Source organism: Seriola aureovittata, chromosome 15 (assembly GCF_021018895.1).
Source record: "Seriola aureovittata isolate HTS-2021-v1 ecotype China chromosome 15, ASM2101889v1, whole genome shotgun sequence".
NCBI lineage: Eukaryota > Metazoa > Chordata > Actinopteri > Carangiformes > Carangidae > Seriola > Seriola aureovittata.
In genome coordinates this window covers 4,145,480-4,167,311 of record NC_079378.1, presented here as the reverse complement: position 1 = coordinate 4,167,311, position 21,832 = coordinate 4,145,480, and the positions used below count along the sequence as shown (strand labels likewise).

General features: G+C 41.3%; 2 protein-coding genes across 3 annotated transcripts in view; both read right to left on the bottom strand.

Moving 5' to 3' along the window:
- Positions 1 to 1,254: 1,254 nt before the first annotated feature.
- Positions 1,255 to 10,755, bottom strand: LOC130181954 (smoothelin-like protein 2). The gene is made up of 14 exons (XM_056396437.1): positions 10,602 to 10,755; positions 9,560 to 10,461; positions 5,352 to 5,412; positions 5,125 to 5,274; positions 4,493 to 4,645; positions 4,046 to 4,219; positions 3,446 to 3,652; positions 3,146 to 3,295; positions 3,000 to 3,062; positions 2,845 to 2,902; positions 2,621 to 2,746; positions 2,417 to 2,531; positions 2,032 to 2,183; positions 1,255 to 1,884 (listed from the first exon to the last, which is right to left on the bottom strand). The coding sequence occupies exons 2-14, from the start codon at positions 10,085 to 10,087 to the stop codon at positions 1,758 to 1,760; spliced, it is 2,064 nt and encodes a 687-aa protein (XP_056252412.1). The 5' UTR covers positions 10,088 to 10,461; positions 10,602 to 10,755; the 3' UTR covers positions 1,255 to 1,757.
- A 1,328-nt stretch (positions 10,756 to 12,083) lies between these two features.
- The window catches only part of tlcd3a (TLC domain containing 3A), a 29,037-nt gene continuing 19,288 nt past the window's right edge, over positions 12,084 to 21,832 (bottom strand). For both annotated transcript variants that reach the window (XM_056397131.1, XM_056397130.1), the window contains exon 5: positions 12,084 to 20,410. In XM_056397131.1, the coding sequence (XP_056253106.1) occupies positions 20,163 to 20,410 (248 nt within the window). In that variant the 3' untranslated portion in view covers positions 12,084 to 20,162. The remainder of the gene's footprint in view (positions 20,411 to 21,832) is intronic.

Sequence of the window (21,832 nt, the reverse complement as noted above, 5' to 3'; positions counted from 1 at the left end):
AATATTAACAATACCACTATGTTATGATGTACATGTGAAAGCTGAGATCAGTAAAAGTAGAGTATTTCCAGTTCTCTTTTTAGCTTATTTAATGCACAATTTAAGCACAATTGAGGTCGGAAGATTATTTAAATAGTTAAAATGAAGGTTTGTAAAGATAAATAATTATTTTAAAAAAATGCAATTTTTGGTCAACAGTCTTTTGCAGTAAATACATTCTGCCAGTAGATGGCAATGTACACGTGTTATATATTCAATGAATCTTTTCCTGACACAGTTTGTAGAAAAATCTTCATTCTTCAAAAACCTTTATTTGTCATTGTGACCAGAAACCTACATAAATAAGATTTTCATCATGGGTTCTCCAACTGAGTGTGTAATTAATTTGGACCCTGGCAGTAATGCATCAGTCATGGATTATAACCGGTTCCCCATATCAAAGTTAGTCAGTTAGGGCTGCAATTAACAATAATTTCCATTATTGATTAATCTGCTTATTATTTTCTCAATTAATAGATTATCTGTTTAGTCTATAAAATGTCAATAAATAGTGAAGAAGTGAGTCCAAGGTCACATGTTCATATGTCTTGTTTTATCTGACCAACCCAAAACTGCCAAAATATTTAATTTAAAATAAATTCAAACTGAGAAAAGCAGGAAATCTTCATATTTGAGACTGAAAACAGCATTTTTGGATTAACTGCTTGAAAATTGACTGAAATAATCAGTTACCAAAATTGTTCCTAATTATTTTTCGTTGATCGACTAATTAATAATTGTGGCAGCTCATCTGAAACCAACATTAAAAGAGAGTAGTTTGACAGAACAATATTAACCGAAGGTGCATTTTCATATAGCTTTCAGTTGCATTTCATGGTCATCCTCAGCGGGTGGAGTTGGCTAAGTTGTCATCATGTGATTTAAGTATGGCACTTCGGTGATGTGATGACAGCTAAGAGCTACGTTTTGTTGTCCTTATATTGTGTAATAGTGTAAACATTTATAGTGTAAAAATACCTGCAATCCCTGGTCGTGTCATGCCAAGCGCTTTCAGTGGCGGCGGCCAACACTAATAAATTTCATATCTGTCTCACTGACTGACTGAGCTCGGAGTTTGGCTCCTGGAGTTTATTTCTTGTGCCATTGAAAAACATGACACTCCTTCATGCACATTGTTAATTATCTAAATTATTTACAGTCTCTGTCTCTGCTGATCTGTGCAGTCTGACACTGATAAAAAAAAAATAAAACAAATATTATAAAATAGCTTTATTTTGCCACATTACAAGAGTCAAAAGGCAAGACTTTAATTTATTGTTCCTGGAGCATCTCTAACTTTTAATTTGTAACATCACTCATGTTCCCAAATGCTGATCGATCATTCCTCAGATTTGCTTCCTTTTATTTTACGGCTTTGTTATTGACGTGAGAGTTACACAAAAGCCCTTTTTAGTTGTAAATACAGCAACATTAGAGCCACACACATCACAATACTTGTCATAAGACACTGCATTTTAAGAATCAGTAGTCCACTAGGAAAGCTAAAGGGAATGGGGGGAAACTGGTGAACACATGCATACAGTATAAAACTGTGACTGTGTGTTGACAGAGAAAACTACTTGTCAAACTCTACTGTCTTAGTTTAAGTGGATTCACAGGGTGGTTTTGGGCTCCACATTAATTCAGCCCATTCAAAGTGTTCACAACACACTGTGGTTAAAAACATCTAGAATATTCTCATCTACTCTGATACAGAGTTATTCAAACTTCTTCAGGTGGTTGTAGAGGGACTGGACGTATGTAAACACACACATGGGGTCTGGCTTGTCCCCCATCTCTATCATGTCCTCCACCTCGATCAGACGGAGACAGTCAGCCTGCTCCCTGAAACATAAAAGACATAAAGTTAGAGTCATTCATTTCCAAGGCACACGTAGACTGTAGTACCTCGTGGAAATATCAATTACTCCAGTGTAATCAAAGTACACACACTCGCTCACTGCCTCACTCAGTCCATTCTAGCCTGCTTACTCTGCAGTGGTGAACGCCAGCTGTAAGTTGTGTTTGCGTTTGGCGGGGTCCAGCGTGTTGTAATCAAACTCCAGAGGGAAGAAAGAGTGAACCAGAGCACAGAACGCCATCCCATCGCTCCAGCAGGACGAGAAGTTCTGAATGTCTATGTTCTGAGAAAAAGACGACGAGGGCGCCGCATTTTAAGACAGAGAACAACATGGTGCCACATTCATGCATTTTCTCCTCATCACTTTACTGCCAAATGATCACGGCACTTTATAAATTCGCTTTACAATTCCTATTATTGATGCAAATGTATTACTTTTCCTGTGACATCCTTGTTTCTCCATAATTAGGAGAGACATGGCAGAAGAGGAATATACCGTGTATCCCGCTGTCGTACCTGATAGCCAATGGTTTTTGAGCGGCACCACTCCAGGAGAATCTGTTTTATACCACTGGCACTGGACACTCCGAAACTCTGAGAGCGCTTCAGTTTCGGCTTGGAGTCCTTCGGCCTGTGGCAAGAGAAATACAGCTCACCGTACCACAAAATGTCAATCATCTCCGGGGCTGAAGATACACTAATAAGATAAGATACACTTACTTGGTCGGCTCTGAGTTCATCCTTTCAAAAAGAGCCCGTTTGGCCTGAGCCCCGTTAGAGCGTGGAAGCGTTTGTGATTTCATTATATCCTGTTTAAACTCAATCCCCCCTGGCTTGTTCGCTTTCCTGTGGAGAAACATGGCATCAGTGAAACCACAGAAAACACTAAGTTCATTTAATGTTTTTAAAAAAAATCAGAATCAGAATTCACGCTCATGACTTACTTTTCCAAATTAGGCGAGAAACCCGATTTTATGATTGATTTGGAGGGAAGTAATTTTTCTGCAATTACAGAAAAACAAAATAATGCAAACTACATTAACAAATCACAAAAACTAAAGCCTCTACCTGCAGATATGGAAAGTTTAATTTATTTTACCTGCAGACTGAGGGAAGCTCACACTCCTCTTCAGACTGGGACTGGGTGTCTTGAGAACTGGTACTGAATTGATGAGGTGATGGATGAGGTAAGGTGAACTTAAAATATATATATTAACAAATGAAAGAAAATAGAGTTGAACTCACCCCGCTTAAAGGGATACTCCCCAGGTTTTACTGTAGTGTCCTGTGATGCTGAAATATTTGAAGACGGCGCTGGAGTAGCTGATGATGAAGACTCCGTGTTGGGTTTGGTGATGGCAGAGAGAGTCAAGTGTGGCTTGTGTTCACTGACGTCTAATGAAAATAGAAATAAAGCACATGAACCTCAGTGAAAGAATACATGAGCTATTTACACCTCCTTTGATGAGCGTTTTTTACATATTTTCAGACGACTGACCGAGCAAAAATAATATCTCAAAACAAACCACGTAGCCATGTACTCACCACGTCTAAAGGGATATTTGCCTGGCTTTATTGTCGGGGATTGTGGCACCGAAGGATTGGGTGCAGAAGCAGGACTCGGATCAGATTTAGATGGAGCAGAAGTCTCAGAGCTGCTTTTGGTTACAGCTGTGAGGGGAAAATGAGGCAAGGCCTGAGATCCAGAGCCTGACTGCTCCTGGGACCTCAGCTCCTTTGCCCCAGATGTACCTGCACAGGTGGAGATAAAAACAATAATACATATATATAACTATAATAACTTAAAACATCCCAGGATGTTGCTAAGTTACTGTTTGAATGTTTAGTATAGTTGCTAGCACATTACTAGATTATGACTAGCATGGTTGCTATGGTTGAGCGGTAACAGGGTGTTACTAATGAGTTGATAAGTGGTCCCGAAAGTGTCGCTAGGTGGTTGCTGGGGTGATAAGCATCATTGCTCATGTGTTATGGTAATAAGAACAATAGGTAGGAACTGTTTATTACTTCGCAGACAGAAACATAAAAAATAAAAATATGTTTTCAGAGGAGTTGCAGAGATCAAATCCTAAGAATACATCTCAATAATCTGCAGTGTCTGTTCACAAGAACCCGTTAACTGACCTCTTGTAAAAGAATATTCCCCTGCTTCCCCTGCGGGAGCCTCTGCTGCAGGATGGCCGGCTGCTTTAGGGACTAAAGCCGGAGACGGAGCAGATTTGGTGGTAAGCAGACCCTCAGGACTGGCTTTGGTTGTCATGGCAGTGACAGGAAGATGGGGCAGGGGTTCGTCAGCATCTGAAAAAGGGAGAATCTGAATAAAAAATGAAGTCAAAGTGGAATGGATGGTTAAGAGCACTCAGTTAATGTGTCCATTAATGTGTGATTATGCATCTCCATCCTCGGAGAGTTCCCGACACTGGGGAGACACGTAACAGAAAACGGCTGCATTAAGGAGAAATTAACATTTTGAGAAATTGAATTTGGTTACACTGGCAAAGCAGATTCACTGGTATCAAATAAATGGTGAGATGTATTGATTACACAGCAGAGATTGCATCTCCCACTCACCACATTTAGCAGAAGACTCCGCTGATTTGGCGGGAGTTTCTTTTGTAGCTTTGACCACTGAGGCGGCGGGAACAGACGGAGCCTCGGAGCTGGCTTTCGTCATCGCAGTGAGGGGAAGATGAGGTTTGGTCAGAGGACCTGAATCTTCCTGGTCTGAAAGAGAAAAGTTGGATTAAGGTCTATAGGTTTCTAGACATCACTTAATGTGTATAGATACTAAAATAATTTGATCTGTAAAGCTTGTTATAGCTGTACAGCTTTAATGTAACCCTTTGATAAATTAGAGTTGTATTATTGATATTATATGATATGGACCAACCATGACCATGTCCATGACGATGGACAACATGACTGAACTGATTAACACTGGCCTTTCAGAATCGATTTTCAACTTCCCCAAAACTATATTGTGGATCTTATTTTCATCTTTATTCATCCTGGAATATTATGGACAGTTTCATTTAGAGACTTTTACAGATTACTGAATACTTTGTAAAGCACTGTGTATTCTGTGGTTTGCTACAAAAATAAACTTATAAAATATTTTTTATTTCTCTTACAGTGAATCCATCCAACAAATATGTTTTCAGTGTAAAGTGAAGTGTATTATATGTGAACGGCGATCAGCTGACCGGGCATTTTGGGGGTTTCCACTGTAGACTGAGGAGAGTTCGTTACGGCGGGAGACTCTGGGCTCGGCTTTGTGACGGCGGTGAGAGCCTGGTGGGACTGGGGAGCAGCTTCGGCACTTTGGGCTGCATCAGAGTCCACGGATGAACCTTCTGTGAAAACATAACCAAAGGTGAGATCGGCTCGTCGGGTCACCGGTGTTGAAACCTTTTTCAGACAGTCTGCCCACCTTGCTTGCCGTTCTCCTGTGCGGCCGAGGCGACATTTTTCTCTCCTTTTGCATCAGTGCCCTGCTCAGTGAAGACAAGAGGTTCAAAACGTGCAGTTCTGTTATTTTAGGTCGACAGTGTCTTTTCACGAATGAAACTAGGACATCCACAATCTGGTACGGTCACTCACAGCATTGAAATAATAGACCATGTTAATGGTGGACTGGCACTGTGTTTTCTGGCTTGAAACTTTCTTTTTAAAGAGTTTAGTTTTGCAGATTTTACAGATGTTCATTAATTGAAGAGCTTTAATGATTATTTAAATGCTTTTACAATAAGACGCCATTACTCCTCTGCTGTACCGACTTTTTTTAAAGTGGCAAAAATGCATAATTCAGAACAAATTCTTCCCTAACTGCCCCTTGGATTCATGTCAGAGTAGAAAAAAAAAACCAAGTGAAATTCACCGTCTAAAAATTCAGTATGTAACCTCTTCTAATTTGAAGTCTGAATCAGGCAGGGCTCAGTTTGATGGGGGCATTCAGACGTGACCAGCACATCAGCTTTGCTTCGTTTGGCTGTCTTGGTAATGGCATAACCTTGAACATGGTGGTGGGTGATGCAAATTTAAAGTGAGAGTGGGAGAGGGTGGGTGGGGGTGTAATCTACCCATAATGTGTTAGTTTTAAATAAGAATAGTAAAACTGAACGTGTAAAGGATCACAGTTCCTTCGTTAGCCTTTACCCCAGGAGGGTAAATGAGTTACGCAACACGTGCAGCTGTTTTTTTTTTTGTTGGTCTCCAACAATATTCAGCTCACAACAAACAAAGAGACTTCTGTCTTTCAGACGGCTGCATGCTGTGGAGCTAAAAATAATTTTTTTCATTGTTATCATTCGTGTTAAATGTGTGTGTGTGTGTGTGTGTGTGTGTGTGTGTGTGTGTGTGTGTGTGTGTGCGCGCTAACTTCTCTGCATTTGTGATTCTCAGCTGTCAACAGCTGAAAGCTTCTCATTTAATGTCAGCTGTGGCCAACAAACCCATGTTCCCACTGAGAGGCTATTTTAGATTTTGCAATCAGCCCCTTTGCAAGAGTTTCCGCTCCGCTCTTCTTACGTCCCGATATAGCCCCAAATGGATGCTTTGGAAATCAGAGAGTTAGCCCGAGCGGTTCAAACAGTGCCTAAGTATATCGGCCCGAAGCTTTGGCCTGTGTTTGCCCCTTCTCCCACCCCCCCCATCCCCCCCTCAGCCTTTTGCTTTCCAGAGACACGCAGTGGTCTGGCAGCCTCACAATAAAGCCATTGCAGCCAGTCCGTCAACTCATCGTCAGGAGGGAGATTAGCACCACAGTGATCTGTGAGCTCCACAGGAGCTGCTGTGGGATATCACAGTCTCACCCTGTTAATCTCTTCAACCCCTGGCCGAGTTTACCTCCATGTCACTTCGGCTGCTTAGAAACATGCAAACATACTGAAAACACACAAACACATTTCAGTAAATCACCAATGAGAAATTATCCTGATTGTTAAAGTCACAAAGAAACACTTTCCCATTATTTCTCACATTTGAAAATCTCATTACATGAATTTATTGTATATAAATTATTATTATTAATTAAAGCTGCACTAAACCATATTTTCATATTAGCAATGAATCAAATGGCTTTGTAGCTCTGCAGCTTCCCTTTAGCTCTACAGAGCGTTTTAGCATCTTTTAGCATCTTTCATCATCTTTCAGCTCCTTGTTATTGTCGTAACGCCTCAACTTTACTGTAAAGTCTAGTCTTGCTGCTCTCATCAAGCTCAGAACCCACTGAGCGCGTCCTGTCCAGTACCAAATGGCGAGACAGACAAAGTTAGCGACTAGCTGGTGAACACAGCGGAGAATTTAGCAGATAAGGAACCTGATAGGAGACCAAAAAAAGAACAAGATGCAGGGCGTGTTTTGGACACAAAAACACAACTCCAAATCAATGCTAAAGCTGCTTTATGTCTGCTGTATGCGTAAATAGGTAATTGTTTGCTAACATGGTTATATGGTTAAATGGAGAAGAACTTCAGCTGTTTACTAAGATTTTTCTGGAGCTGGATCTTGTTGACATTAGTGTTACTAGATCCTAAGGCACTCGGCGCTGGCAATGGTTCAAATAGTGATAATGTTTCTCAGTTTTTGGACAATCTTTCCTCAAAGACATTGATTCATTAATTCCAATTTTACCTGCTTTTTCACTCACTGCATGACGTGTTCGTGCGTGACGGAGTGAGGCCTGCTATTGCCAGCTGTGGTGACATAGTTGACCTCAATAGGATGATGTCAAATTTGAAAATGATGGAGTATAGTATTAACTGATGAAACAGGGGGGCTATCTTAGTACTGAGGGGGTGGGGGGGTTGAAGAGTTTTACGTCAGAGAGGTGGGAGGGGGGACCAGGTGATTTCAGCACAGAGGAATGTCAGCAGTGTGTGTTACGAGGACAGCTGGTTGCCCCTCTCAGGGTGTGAGTCGGGGGTATTATTGACAGGGATGTAAGATGCAATTCAACTTTCCATTAGGAGATTTGAGAGCTGGATTGGCTGGGAAACAACATTCCTGAGCGATTGGAGATTTATTTATATACCTGTCTTCAGAGTTCGAGTGTGAGTTACGTCACAAAAAGGAAAAACAATTTGTGCGCTGTGCACACTGTCAGAAGAATGTGGAGTAGTAGACTGACCTTGTTCGTCAGGCTGTCTACTACATCCCTGGCTGTGAGCTCTTGAGCTCAGTTACAAAGTCCAAGCACTGAATTAATTGATTATGAATTGATCATTTAGACCTGCATTCCTTATGACTATCCCCATCTTCATTCGTGTGTGCGAACAGTGGTGTTTTAAAGGTGAGGAAGAAAAAGCTGAAGTTGGTAAAGAGCTGCAGCTCAGTCCCAAATCACAGACCCAAAAATACATGTGCCCTTTGGAGGACCTGCTGTTCTAACAGCGGGTCATGAGCAGAAGAGGGGTGTGATGGGGGGTAGGGACGAGCGTTAAGTGTGCAAATATGCATGTTTGTGTCGGTGGGGTAGTTTCTAAATTGACTAATGTAAGGATATATAATGGTAATTGTATCATATTCAAGGTTAATAATACTAGATGATTATTATTGGTCACCAAATGAAAATATAATATCTAATTATATTAATGTCAAGTGATGCGGAGCCTATAAGGCGCTGCTTATACCGCTGCTCCCCAGATAAATGTGTGATGTCAGAGGTTAAATATATATTAGACAAACATACCACACGGCTCAGATTCCTCTGATTCTAGTTGGGATCCTCCCTGACAGATTCAAATCCTGATTCTTATCCACTCTCTCGCACAGAGGTTTTTATAGATCAGGTGGGCTTAGTTCATAAGCATGTCTGATCTTTTGAAAGGTTACTTTATACATGCACAGAAAATAGCAGCTTTCCTCGCTGGGACATACACGTATGTAGTCGTGACATTTAGGTTAAAGAATGTACTAATGTGTTCCAGCGAACAGGGTGGTTTCTGGATGGATGATGCTGCGATCTATATCAATATTCAGGGCATTCACACATTGTTTGAGCAGCTGATAGGGACACAAGGCGCGTGCTGAGTGTGAGTTCACAAGGCTGAAAGCAATGAACCTTGGAGAAGATGATGTATGGGGTCAGGTGTGCCTGTTACGAGCCAAACGCTTACACATAGAAAAGTACGTCCCTCAAAACTTAATGACATAGCTGCTCAGAGTCCTTGGCGTGGTGGTGTACTGTAACACTGGCTGTGTTTAAACAGACATTAGCACAGTAGCACATTCATTTCAATGAGGGCCACTGTGTTAATGTAACAAGGGTGCAGAGGGCTAACGCAACGCACCAGCCATGCATGGGTACGTTACATTCCTGGTATATTAAATTGTAGTGCTTTATGTAATTTGTATTATGTATCTCACAAGTTTTGTGATGGATTGTCACTGTGCTATGTTTAAAGGGTTGTAAAGTCACAGTACTACACACCACTGTGCAGTGTTTTAGCCTCCGATAAGCCTTCAAACTCAGGGATCTGTCAGTGGAAGGGAGTTAGAGGTGAGCTAAGAACTGGTGTATATAAATTAGTAATTCTCCGCTGACCAGCTTTACCACACCCTGTGCATCTTGTTCACCCATCCGCACTTTATTCCATAGACTGTATGATCTGCAGAAAACACAACAACAAGAATACTCACGTTAATCTCAGCATGTCTCTTTGCTCTCCATGGAGCAGCAGCAGCAGCAGCAGCAGCAGCAGCAGTAGTGTGGCCTGATCCTCCACTTGACCCACATGATTCAGAGATTGTGGATGTGGACTGGCTTGACAGGAATTCCTCTGATCCTCCAGAGTTGAGCAAAACCGTCTTGTCTTCCAGGGTCTTGGACTGTATCTGTACGTGTCCATTCTCTATACTTTCCTCCCTGTTCTTCCCCGTCACTTGAGCGGGACTCTTCCCCACTTTTACCCCGGCAAGACCCTCCACCAGAAGGCTGAGGGCCTCCAGCTTCGACCTGAGCTGCAGGTTCTCCTCCTGCAGCCTGGTCACCGCCTCGGCCAAGGGTCCGTTGGAGATGCACACCTCCTCGATCCTCTGCTCTATGCGCTGCTTGAAAGCACTTACGTCCACGTGTACCTCCCTTATGGCAGCTTGCAAGGTGGTATTGAACTGAACAAGAGCCTCACTTACCATTTCCTCCTGAACACCCTCTGTAGCTGTATCCATGGCTTTTTTATCAACCCTCACCACCTCTGCGTTTCAAGTCAAATGAGTGACGGGGTGGTCGGCGTGGAGATCAGAAACCAAAACCTTTCTACTTGTCTTGTCTTTCACCTCTTCACTTCGTTCTCTGGTTCACCTCCTTAAATCTATCTTTGAGTTCTTGACCAAATTATTTTTCTACTCTACTCCTTCCAGCTAAAATAATTCAGAGGTATCTGTGGTGTTCCATGCCAGTTTTCCAGACAAGTTGAAGATGCAAATGGTTTTCAGAGGACGACCAGGGGTGCAGCGTTCCTCGGCAGCAGCACACTGAAGTCCAATCGAGCTCCATGGAGGACTTCTCTCAACGTGCGTATTCTCTTACTCTCTCCTCTCATCTGGTCAAAGCAAGAGCGGTTGTTATTTATAAGTCATGGAAAACTCATACACAGTGTCATCCCGGGAAAAGAGATTACGTACTGCACGGGCAGATCAGGTTCTCGGTGCGTGCAGGAGCTGAGGGATGATCAAAACTAACCTTTCCAAGGGATCCGGTGGAAGTGGCAGACGTCCTCTCTGGTGTTGCATCCACGATGTGTTTCCTCAACGTTTACCCCTGCTGCCCCTTCCCCAGTGTGTTGTCAAAGCTATCTGTGTCTCCCATGCTTGGGAGCAACAGGTTCGCCTGTATTTTGGGATGTAAAGGGGGGCGTGAAAAGTTCAAATGGGGAGGAGGAGCCAGGATTATTCAAATGGTTTTGTCTCTTTGCTGCTGGTAAATCTGTATGAAGTCACAGCAGAGAGGGTGAGTGCAGTTTCCTGGGGGTCAATGATGTGATGTGAAGAGTAATCTCTTTCTGAGAGGAACTTAAATAAGAAATCACCAACAAAGCTCAGCCAGAATATTTAAATTTACCCCAGTCTAAGAAAAGGCAACAAGGCTGTGATTCTGAGAACCTACACACAACCAGAGGGGAAAACTACATAATTAAGTTTGTAGATCTTAGATGTTCATGCAACACGTCACATTCAAAGAGAACTGATGAACACACTAGTAATTAGTTACAGGTTAATGTTAGGTATCTATTAATATCTCTAGTAATGTGCCTGAGGCAGAATGTTAAACATCACTGGCTTATTATCACACCAAACAATAACTGTAGTGCATTTCTTTCTTCCAACCTGAAGTTTGCCACTATAGTTGTGATACATCTCTAAGTTGTAAGTAGACGTAAAGACCTTTCAGGCGCTGTGTGCAGGATTTGTCTTGTGTTTTACTATATTTTCATTCATCAGTTTTAGTTATGAAAACATGAATAAACAATTAATAAATCTCCTTACAGCTACATTTTGTGTTGTGTAGGTTAAAGTTAAGTTGTATATGTTATTATTTAGGCAAAATGTTACATGTAAAGAAATAAAATGCTCTGAAACATGATAAAAGAACACAGTCTGGTTTATTCTATCCACAGATTTTAGCATCATAATTCATTTTACACTTGTAACATTTGTGTTTTTGGAAAGAGCAGTAGACAAACATACCAGTGTCAAAGTCTGTGTGTGTAGAAGATCAGGCTCAGCTTCAGTCAGCAGCGCCTCTGTGTGGCCATGACTTCACATTACAACTGAAAGAAGCCCTGCAGGAACCATAACTACACGTACACACTGAACAAATGCACACAGTGAATAAAAGAGAGGAACTGCAAAGCATGTGAGGAGAAAATGTAGATATTTTTTATTTAGCAGTAGCAGTGGTCTCAGGCTGCTTTCTCTGCAAGTTTCTTTATGTAAATTTAACTCAAATTCCTCAGCAACAAAACAAATACACACATGTCCTAATGCTGTATCTGACTACAGTCATGTCAATAAAGCTTCTTTGAATTTGATTGATTAGGGGAAATGTATGCAAAATGTGCTCTTGTATGTTACTGTACCCATCTTTACCAAATGAAAAAATAAGACCTGATTAAAATGCATGCAGACTTAACAAGGAAAACAAAACAGAGGCTTGTTCAAAACAGTCTATCAAATCAAATTTATTGAATTTTAAAGGGGTGCTCTGAATTCACAAGTTGCAGCTACAGTACATAACTCCTCTTACATCAATAGTTTTGTGTTATGTCAAACAAAAATTTCTCTTTTCAGATAGGAAAGTTCCTCAAAAACAAAAAAAAGGTCACGCTACAAAAAAAAAAAAAAAAAAAAAGGACAGATGCATCAAATCTTATATGTATGAAAAATTAGAACGCTATCAAAAATAATGTGGGGCAGGAAGTGTTAAAAGGTTGTGAAGGTGCTGCATTTAAGTCAGTTACACGCCCATCGCAAAAAAAAAAGTGACTATTATGAACAGCAGGTCAACGTTAAAATCCAAATCTCTGAAACATAACATCCACCAAACTTGACAGATGAAAGGTCTAAAACAACAGAGACACAGCAAACATATTCAAGACTACGGTACGTCTATGCTTTAAAGGGTTTCATCCTCATATGATGCATAGAAAAACAACATTATGGGATTTGCTCGATAATCTGAAAATATAGATTAAAATGCTACAAAATGTGAAATACGACAACATATTAATGTAAAAGGCTTTAATTTCAACAGAATTAAATGACACTTTATTCTCTTTCTAGCAGTAAATGCATAGCAATCTGTTTTAAATATTTTTCCCCCACTTAAAAGTATGAACAATAAGATTTTTAAAAACAAACAATGAGACTTTTCTCCATCATTGCCGTGAACACCAAAATGACTGAAAGTGTAGTTTTCCTCAAAGACATGAGGATGATGATGATGATGTTGATGATGATGATGATGGTGGTGGTGACGATGACGACGACAATAAACGCGATAAATACAGCCACAACCTGTAAACACTGCCTGCCAGCTTAGCTCTTTCATACTGAGATTTGCGGGTATCACAAATAGATTTTTCACAAGGCACTGGAAACCAAATTTGGTTCACTGTCCACAGATCAAAATCAGTGCCAGCAACACAGTTTCTGCAGCGCTTCAGTCGAGTTCATGTGCATTTCATCAGCCTAATGCCGCGTTCGCGTCACGTCAGAAGAAAACCTGACAACAGTTTAAGTGTCATTTTGGTTCCAGAGGCTGTAATCACGCTGATATCATGTCGTGTGATCCCGGTGTAAGATGCTTTCCATCCAACATGACATGAACACGGCATTAGACCGCAATTCCTTTACACCGTTCTATCTCTATGCCCAGAGACGAGGGACCAACCCTGCAGGGATATGTGACGATTCAAAGCAGCAAAATTATACAATAAGTGTCACGTGACAGAAGAGACCCCCCCCCCCCCCCCCAACACGCTATTATCATCACCACTCACATCTCAACAATCCAGTTACTCCCAAACATGACAGAAATGTGCGTTACTGTCGTACTGCTCAGCGTACTGGTTTGTTATTTGTGGATGTAAAAATGACAAACATGTGCCTTTGTCAGCTTGCCCTGTAAATGATGGGAAAATAGACACCAAAATTAGCCACTGCAGTTTCCATGGTTATTGATAATTGCGCTATTTGCAGCACCTCTTAAAGATGTACACCATCTCCCCTTCAGATGAGATGGAGCCAAGTCTCATGCATTTTTAGACAAAAAAAAATGTAATACAAGTAGTGTTTTGTACCAAAATGGGAGATTTACATTTTCACACTGCAGCATTATTGGCTACAACAACAAGCCACACTCTGCCCTACAACATTTATACAGCGTCTTCTCAAAGAAAGTTTCTACAATCTGCATTTCTGCCAAGGTGTTGGCATCGAACATCTCCCATCTGCCCTTCACACAGGAGAGCTGTCAAAACCTAAAAATGGGGGCTGAACTTAATGAAAGCTAACAAACTACTCTATCTTTTTCTTTTTTTTTTTTTTTATGTTAAAATTTTACCAGCTGATGCCCATTTAGCTTAGAATATGAACATAAAACCACAGTCACGTTAACACTACTGGTCTCAATGTTGTGTAGGCCTATGCTAACATGTTAGCATGGGGCTTACCATCACTTTAACATAGTGTGATAAGGTGCTGGCTTTAAACCACCACTCACACATATATTAAATGTTAGCTTGGTGCTTGCTGTCACTGAAAAGTTTAAGAATTAGCATGTAGTCTATATGCACTCACTAGCACTATGTGCTAAGGTGTTAGCATGGAGTGAACTCTCAGTCAAAACAATGTTAGCAAGAGGCAGACTATTGCTCAACATAGTGTAGCACATGCTAAACAGCGTTAGCGCGGTGCAACAGAGCTAGTGTTGCGCTCGGGTTAATTGTGGTGTCCATGTTCTCATTCAACAGGTGGCACACGATTAAATTAGATCCTTTCATACAAAGCTAAGGAACAGGAATCATATGTAAAATAAAATCATTATGTAGATTCAGTAAAATGTCACTACCCCATACAGTATGTTTAAATGCAGTCTTTATATAGGTTGCACGTTAGTGTAGAATGGACTGAACCCCTGATTAGTGTGTGTTTGCTCCAATACGTCCTCAGAGGAAACATCCATCACAACCGCACCGTGTTGGTCACTCTCCGGGATCCAAACAAAAGAGGATAAAACTGGAGGGTAGTTGTGTTTGTAAGCGAGAAGCGGGTCACTTAGCTACTAAGACAAATCATCTACAGCATGTCTAAACTACTGAAAATCAAATGGATCTCTCGTCATATATCACTACAGTCACTATGATCAACTAAAGTGCCTGACAGTCTTTGGTTTACCAACTCTCGGGAGTTGAAGTATCACAAGCCGTGTCAGAAAGCATAAATAGAAGAAAAATCTATAAGGAAAAATAATCTTAAAAAGAAAAATAAAAGAAAAAAAAACACATAATAAAGAATCAGCATATCATTCTAGATGTGATCATCTTTAGTCTGTCTCACAGTTCATCATCTTACAATAAACCTCTATACACACATATGTCAACAACTTTATCAAACTTCATCAAACCCTGAGCAAAGAGGTGGAACTTAAGACTTTCTTTATTAAGAATCTATCGAGTGACAAAGACTATACCTGTTAGGATATGTGTACTCTGCGTGCCATGAAGCGTTTACGATTCACTGATCCTCCGATTTTAGGATCAGATGCTGTTTATGTGCAACATAATTTTATGTGGCAGTGGCTCGTGATCCAGCAGCTTTGAAACTTACAAGGACTGAAGACCGTCGTCAGGTCAGTGGAGCAAACCTTCGGTTTATCTCCCATTAATTTATTCAATATAATTTTTTTTTCTTTTTCTTTTTGCCAGTCAACATCAGTCAATTTGAGAATAACGTTCCAGATATAGAAATATTATTTCAATTTTGCACATATCCTTAAAAACATGCAAGTGAGGATTAAAGTTTGTTTGAAAAGAAAGCATAAACTTCTTAAATAAAATAATTTTGATGATTAAAAAAAAAGAAAAAGGGTAAATGTTACTGAAAAAGAGTGAAATGTCATATTTTCTATATAAATTCCATGATTTCAAAGCTATGCCTGGGGACTGCTATTAAAATATTAAAAAGGTCCAGCTCACTGAACTTCAGATTTCATTCTCCATAACTGTAAAATGGACCTGTCAAAATAAGAGTCTGTGAGTTTAAACTGACCTTTTGAAAGCCAAAAGAAATTCTAGTTAAAGTCAAGAGGGGGGTATTTTCTGTCATGACAGGCTGCTACACCTCAAAAGGTTTTGTGTCATAAAAAGGCTTTTCCACCCAAGATAAAACGAGAAGGAAATTCTGTGGGAAACAGTAAAAATAATAGCAGTTTAAATAATCCTAAATATCAGCCACGAGTCTATTTAGTACCACACCGGTCGGCCTGATAACAGAGCCGTAAATGTCATTTTTTTACAGAGTATTTAGTATTTGCTGGAGGATGAGGTCATGGCAGGTGAAAACAGAGATGTATGTATCTGAAGGCAGCAGACTGAATGAGAGACATGCACCGTTTTAATAGATAATGCCCACCTAGCCCTACTAATCCCAACTGGCCCTGCCTGTGAACTGCTGAGTGGACGAGCAGATAATCCTGACGACAGATGGCAGCAGAGCGGAGGGAGGGCTCACTCCTCTCTGCCATCGCTCTCAGCAACTTTTCTATGACTGCAGAGCACATCAGCCAAAAGAGTGGGGCGAGTTAAAATGAGGATGGATGGATGGATGGAAGGAGAGAGGATGGAGGCAGGTGGTAAGAAGGCGATAGGTGACATACAATAAAAAGCAATGAGCTGCAGCTTTTAATTTTAAATGAAAAAAATAAAAAATGGTTGATTTAAGTGACAGCCACTGGTTTTGACTGCAGTTAAAGCGTTGACTTTTCAAGTGGATGTAAAAAAGGAAAAAAAAAACAGAGAGAAAGTGCTGAAAGCAGAACAAAGAGCCTGGGATGTTTCCAGTAACAGTGGCCTAGTCAATCACGGACAAAAGAGGCCTGCACTCTCCTGGGCTCCAGCCAAAGCAGACAAACAAGCCCATCATTCAGCAGCTCGTCTCTCCTTACTCCCTCATCCTCATGCTGTTGGTCAGCAAACAGACTGTCTGTCTGCTAACAAGAGGACTCATCACCTTTTCCCCGTTCACTGCTGTTCCCACAAGATGTGGCAGCCAAGGAGTGCAGAAATTAACAACAAGATCCCCCCCACACACACAGGGCACGGTAACACTACAGAACCCACAATGCAACAGAGGCTCACTGGTCCTCTCAGCAGTCTTGATGCTTTGAAGTTTAAACTTTTGACTTTGAGGCTTTAAATTGAGACTCAAAAGAGCTCTGGAGTTCTGGGGCTGTCACTTTTTATTAGAAATTCAAACTATCATTTCAACATGGGGGAAAAAAAATAAAATAAATATTTGGTCTGTAATGATCTGTCACAATCCTTAAATCACAAAATACAAGGCAAAGACAACAGGCCGTGTCACTTTGACCTCGTCAGTCATTGTTTTCTCAGTTAAACTCTATGAAGTCGAATTCTTAAGCAATAAAAACACATCCTCACTCAGTTCAGCGCACTCAGGGGATTCGCTTCTACAAGCCTTACTTGGTCTGGTATGACCAGTAGCTCACAGCGGCTAATGTTAGCTGCTGACTACTACTGTGACACCATGTTTTAGCATTCACAGTGATCCCACTATTATCCTTTGACTCACACTGACTGAAGTGACACAAGGAAAGAAGAAACCAGCCATTTATGACACAAAACCACCTGAAAGTAGAGTGTGGAAACATTTTGGGGCTTGAAAGCAAAAGATACAAAAAAAAAAATCATTTATAAAGATGGTACTGCGATAACATTACCACATCTACAAACGTCCGTTAGCTTGTTAGCCACGTCAGTTCTACAGTGTAGTTTCGGATTAGGCTCGGAGGGGTTTTCATGTTAGCTGTGTTTAAACTTGTTTTGTTTTGTTTAGAAAGCGACAGCCCAATCAAGTCAGCATCCAAACAGCAAAACCCCTGTTTAGGCGTTGGCGTACCCTACTGAAAACTGTTAACCATCATAAATACACACTTCCTTTTTTTCAGCATCATATGAACTTGAATTAATCAACGCGCAAGGTGAGGTAAATTTGAAAGACAAGCAAAACAAAAAGAAATTTCAGTGTGGAGTCCCAGTAGAAATGTGTAGTGAAAATAAATGTACGGTCCCAAAGAATTTAAAAAGATTAAAATAAAATACCAAGGCGTGGATCAATTAGATATGGCTTGACATTAGTGTGTTATAGATGCACTGCAGCCTCTTTTGCATAGATTGAATTGGCTGGACATTAAAAAAAAAAAAAAGGCCTTTAATGCATTTGCAATCAGATAGTTCAGTATAAAGCTTGAATGACCAAGAATATTATCCAAGGAGTTAAATCAACTCTAGGGTGTAGATGGTGTATGAAACAAACCCTGCAGATTTCTTTTGAAAATAATATGTTCTAGTTATTATTTGATATGTGAAGTGGATGCCTTTAAGATAAACGTCTTTATGCAACTGTGGATCCAACAAAACAAAAACAAAAGCTTTGCATGATAAAAATGATCCTCTCAGATTTAGTTGTGATATCTGGATATAGGTTTAAGTTTTAAAACTTTTTTTTTTCTTTTTTTTTTTTTTAAAGATGAAATTAAAATATGGAGTAAATGTCTAAAAACATGAAGTATATACAGCCCTGTGTGAAGTGCTCAAAGCAACACCTGATACACAAGTGCATATAAATCTCTGGAGCCTCAGGGAAACTAAACAGTTACTGGATGACATCTTTTGATTATGTTACAGATCGGTGTCAGGAACAATCACTCCTGAGACCCTCGGCCTCGGTGGCTAATTGCTCAGACATTTCCATCCTCTGTATTAGTTTGCCCTGATGAGCCACTGCTCACCTTATTGCTCTAACCTTGGCCCTGAGTTCGTCCCACATTAGGCATTACCACATCCCCCATCACCCCCACCCCACCCCTCTGTGGTCTGACTGACTTTTCACAGGAGAAAACAAATCTTCAACAGCCGTTGACATATGACCGGAAGCGACTCGTCAAAGACTCTGTCGTCCCAAGATGCCCTGCGTCAGCTCTGGCTGTCAGCCTGGCAGCGTTTCTATGGCAGCTGCAACGCTCCAGTGTCATCTGAACAAAGACTGAGGACTCACACACTGAATCTCTCAGTAGCAAGAAACCTAACTTACCCTCTGCTCTGCAGAAGAGAAAACCCTCACAGATACACACACAATACAGATTAACACAGCAGAAACTCACAACCTGAACTTCACCAATCTGTGTACTCGGGTGTAGGTGAGTCATTATACACAATATTTTCTAACAAAGGGCCATATCTTATCCCATCCCTGTGTTTTTCTCAAGGTGATTCCTTTGAGGTCTTGACAGACTTCGCAGTATCCAGCACGGACGTGTTTTATACATGTAATGCACGTCCCGAAAAAAATGACTTAAATTCATGAAAATGAAGAATGGTTCCCTCAGCAAAGACAACCTTTTGATGATGCCACCATTCTCCAGCTCCAACACCGGAGCAATGTGAATTCCCGAAAACCTTGAGTGAACATGGGTGCAGCGTTAATTTATAGGGGACACACACTATGCATACAGAGCTAGCTCACGGTTGAGGGGGATGGCTACTGGAAACAACCAGGACCATAAATCTGTGCTGGATGTGACAGTGAGGAATGTGGGATTGTTGCTGCAGGGTTGCATGCTGTATGAGAAACTACAAGCAAAAATGAACAGGACTGGAAAGTCTGAACCTTAATATTATGTCACATTAATGGGTAGCTGTTATTTCTCACATGTGGATGAGGTGACATGTATTCCTCACATTTTTTTTTATCCTGCTAATACTGCCTGAATTTGCACCCACCGCGATTCCTAATCCTTCTTGTGAGTCTGATTAGTGAATGGATGAGAGAGGAAACGCAGCTATCTGAAACATTACAGAAAAACCATAAAAATAAATACAACCTGTTGCAACAGCCACTCACTCACACTCACGCTCTCACACACACACACACACACACACACACACACACACACACACACACACACACACACACACACACACTGTAACAGACCTTCCAAATCAGCAGAGGCTGTAAACACAGTAGGAGTAAGAGATAAGATACTGTCTGTCCTTGGAAGCTCCTCTTCAGTTTCTGGTGCTTTTACTCCACCTTGTACTCTCGGTGAAGCAAACTTTTCTTCGGTGCTGAAAATGTAGACGGACGCAGGGTAGCACTTCAACAAGATCCAGGCTAGAGCCAAATCCAAAAAAAAACACCCAAATCTTCAAACTTCAGTAGTAGAATTAGATCGGTGGAGAGGTCCACGTAGGCAGCAGATTCGAAACAGAGGAATTAAAGTGTGCGGAAAAATGCCCAGGAGCTGTGGGACGAGAGCAGGCAGTCCTGGTGTACTACAGTACAATGGTGGGGTTTGAAATGTGTTAAGTCAAACTAGTGCCTTTGCAGAAGTAGTTGCGTTAGTAGCTGAGTGTGCGGCTTGAGCGAGCAATCGTGAACTGGATATCAATCGTCCTTCGAATTGTCAGTGACGGCGGCCACAGGAGACGCGTCAGGGCTGCGGCTACGCTTGTACAGGCGGTAGCCCTTTCGGCAGAGCAGGACGAACCAGTAGACCTGCGGCGCCAGGATGCACGAGTTGCCCAGGTTGGCGGACAGCGGCAGGTGGAAGGGCACGCTGTAGAGCGGGATGCCGTAGTGGCGGCCGTACATCCAGTACATGTAGGGGAAGAGGGCGATGCGGCACATAAAGAAGGTGAACAGTACCATACCGCCATTGGCCTTGTGCAGCCAGCAGTCCTGGAGGCTGAGCTGGTGGAGGAGAAAAGAATAAGAGGGAGGGATGGAGAGAGGACGAAGGCATGAAGAGAAGTAGCGCTAAAAGACACAGTGAAATACAAAATACATTTTCTAAGTTCTAATCCTGTTTCATTCCTTTTTGAATATTTCATCACTTCCTGTGAAATGTTATTATATGATGTGGGGTGACTAGCTGACTCTGCCCATCATATGAAACCGTTCTTGGTTTCTTCATGGGTCAGAGGTGTGTGTGTGTGTGTGTGTGTATCTTAGTCAGCAAAAAAGAGCGCGACTGTGCTCTAAGGCTGAAATTCTACTACACGCGTACAGTATATTCACTAAGCCCCCCCCACCACCACTTTGAGTGATCCAATCAAATCTGTTGGATTCGATTTAAAATCCATTGCCTACATATTCCATTACACTCAGAAATAAAATCACATTATAGACGGCAAAGACATCCTAACTGTGACTTTAAGCTGTAACCATAAAACCCAGAGCAGAAAGGTCCAGAGACCCTCTGAGGTCCTCGGGTCGCTTCATGAATGTTTTGATTTAAAAATTTGCTGTTAAAAACTACAAGTCAAAGATTAGGATCGGCCTCCTTAGCTTGCCCTACTGACGTCCATCATGAGTGATAAATCAGCCACACACAGTCTGTTGGTCACTTGGTTCGTGGTGAAATACTTCCGCCCTTGAAACCTGGTACAAACACTTATGATTCCCAGAGGATGAAAACTAATGACTTCCCATCCATCACCACCACCACCAGGGTCAGATTTCCACTTGTCTAAGACTTCAGTTAAATGAAAAGATCCTTTTCTAACACTTATGACTGGCTTTACTTTGAGCTTCATGATTAAATAGCGTGCAAACATTTCTTGTGTCTAGTTTTTGTATTTGCATCATTGATCAGCGGGAAGGTGTCTTGACAAAGCCGACCTTTAAAAGGGAACAAAGAGTCACTAACAGGTGCAGATTAATTTCGCCGTGTGATGGGACTTTAATGTTAGCATGTTCACTGTACACACTCAGCACTACATGCTAACCTTCGCATGCTAAGATGCTAAAAGCTACGTACACGTTTGTTAGCTAAACCTGAGCCCAACTACAGCCAGATGATTGTATGATTGTGTTCATATTTATTACATTAATTACATTGTAATGAAAAGAAAATCTACATTCGGGCTTCAAATGTTGGTATCTCTTCACCATTCATTAGAAAAGGTCTTCTCCTCCTCTCTGATGTGAAAGACTGGGAGGACCCTGGTCTATGCAGCAGAGATCAATAGGAATCAACACTGCTGTTGAGAGCAGTGAAAATGCCTGGCAGAGTCTCTGTTAGTGCTGATCGAGTCCAAAGGAGGGCAGCGTTTTTTTTTTTGTTTTTTTTTACAGACAGGGAGGAGCAGTGGAGCTTTGCTTTGCTCTTTT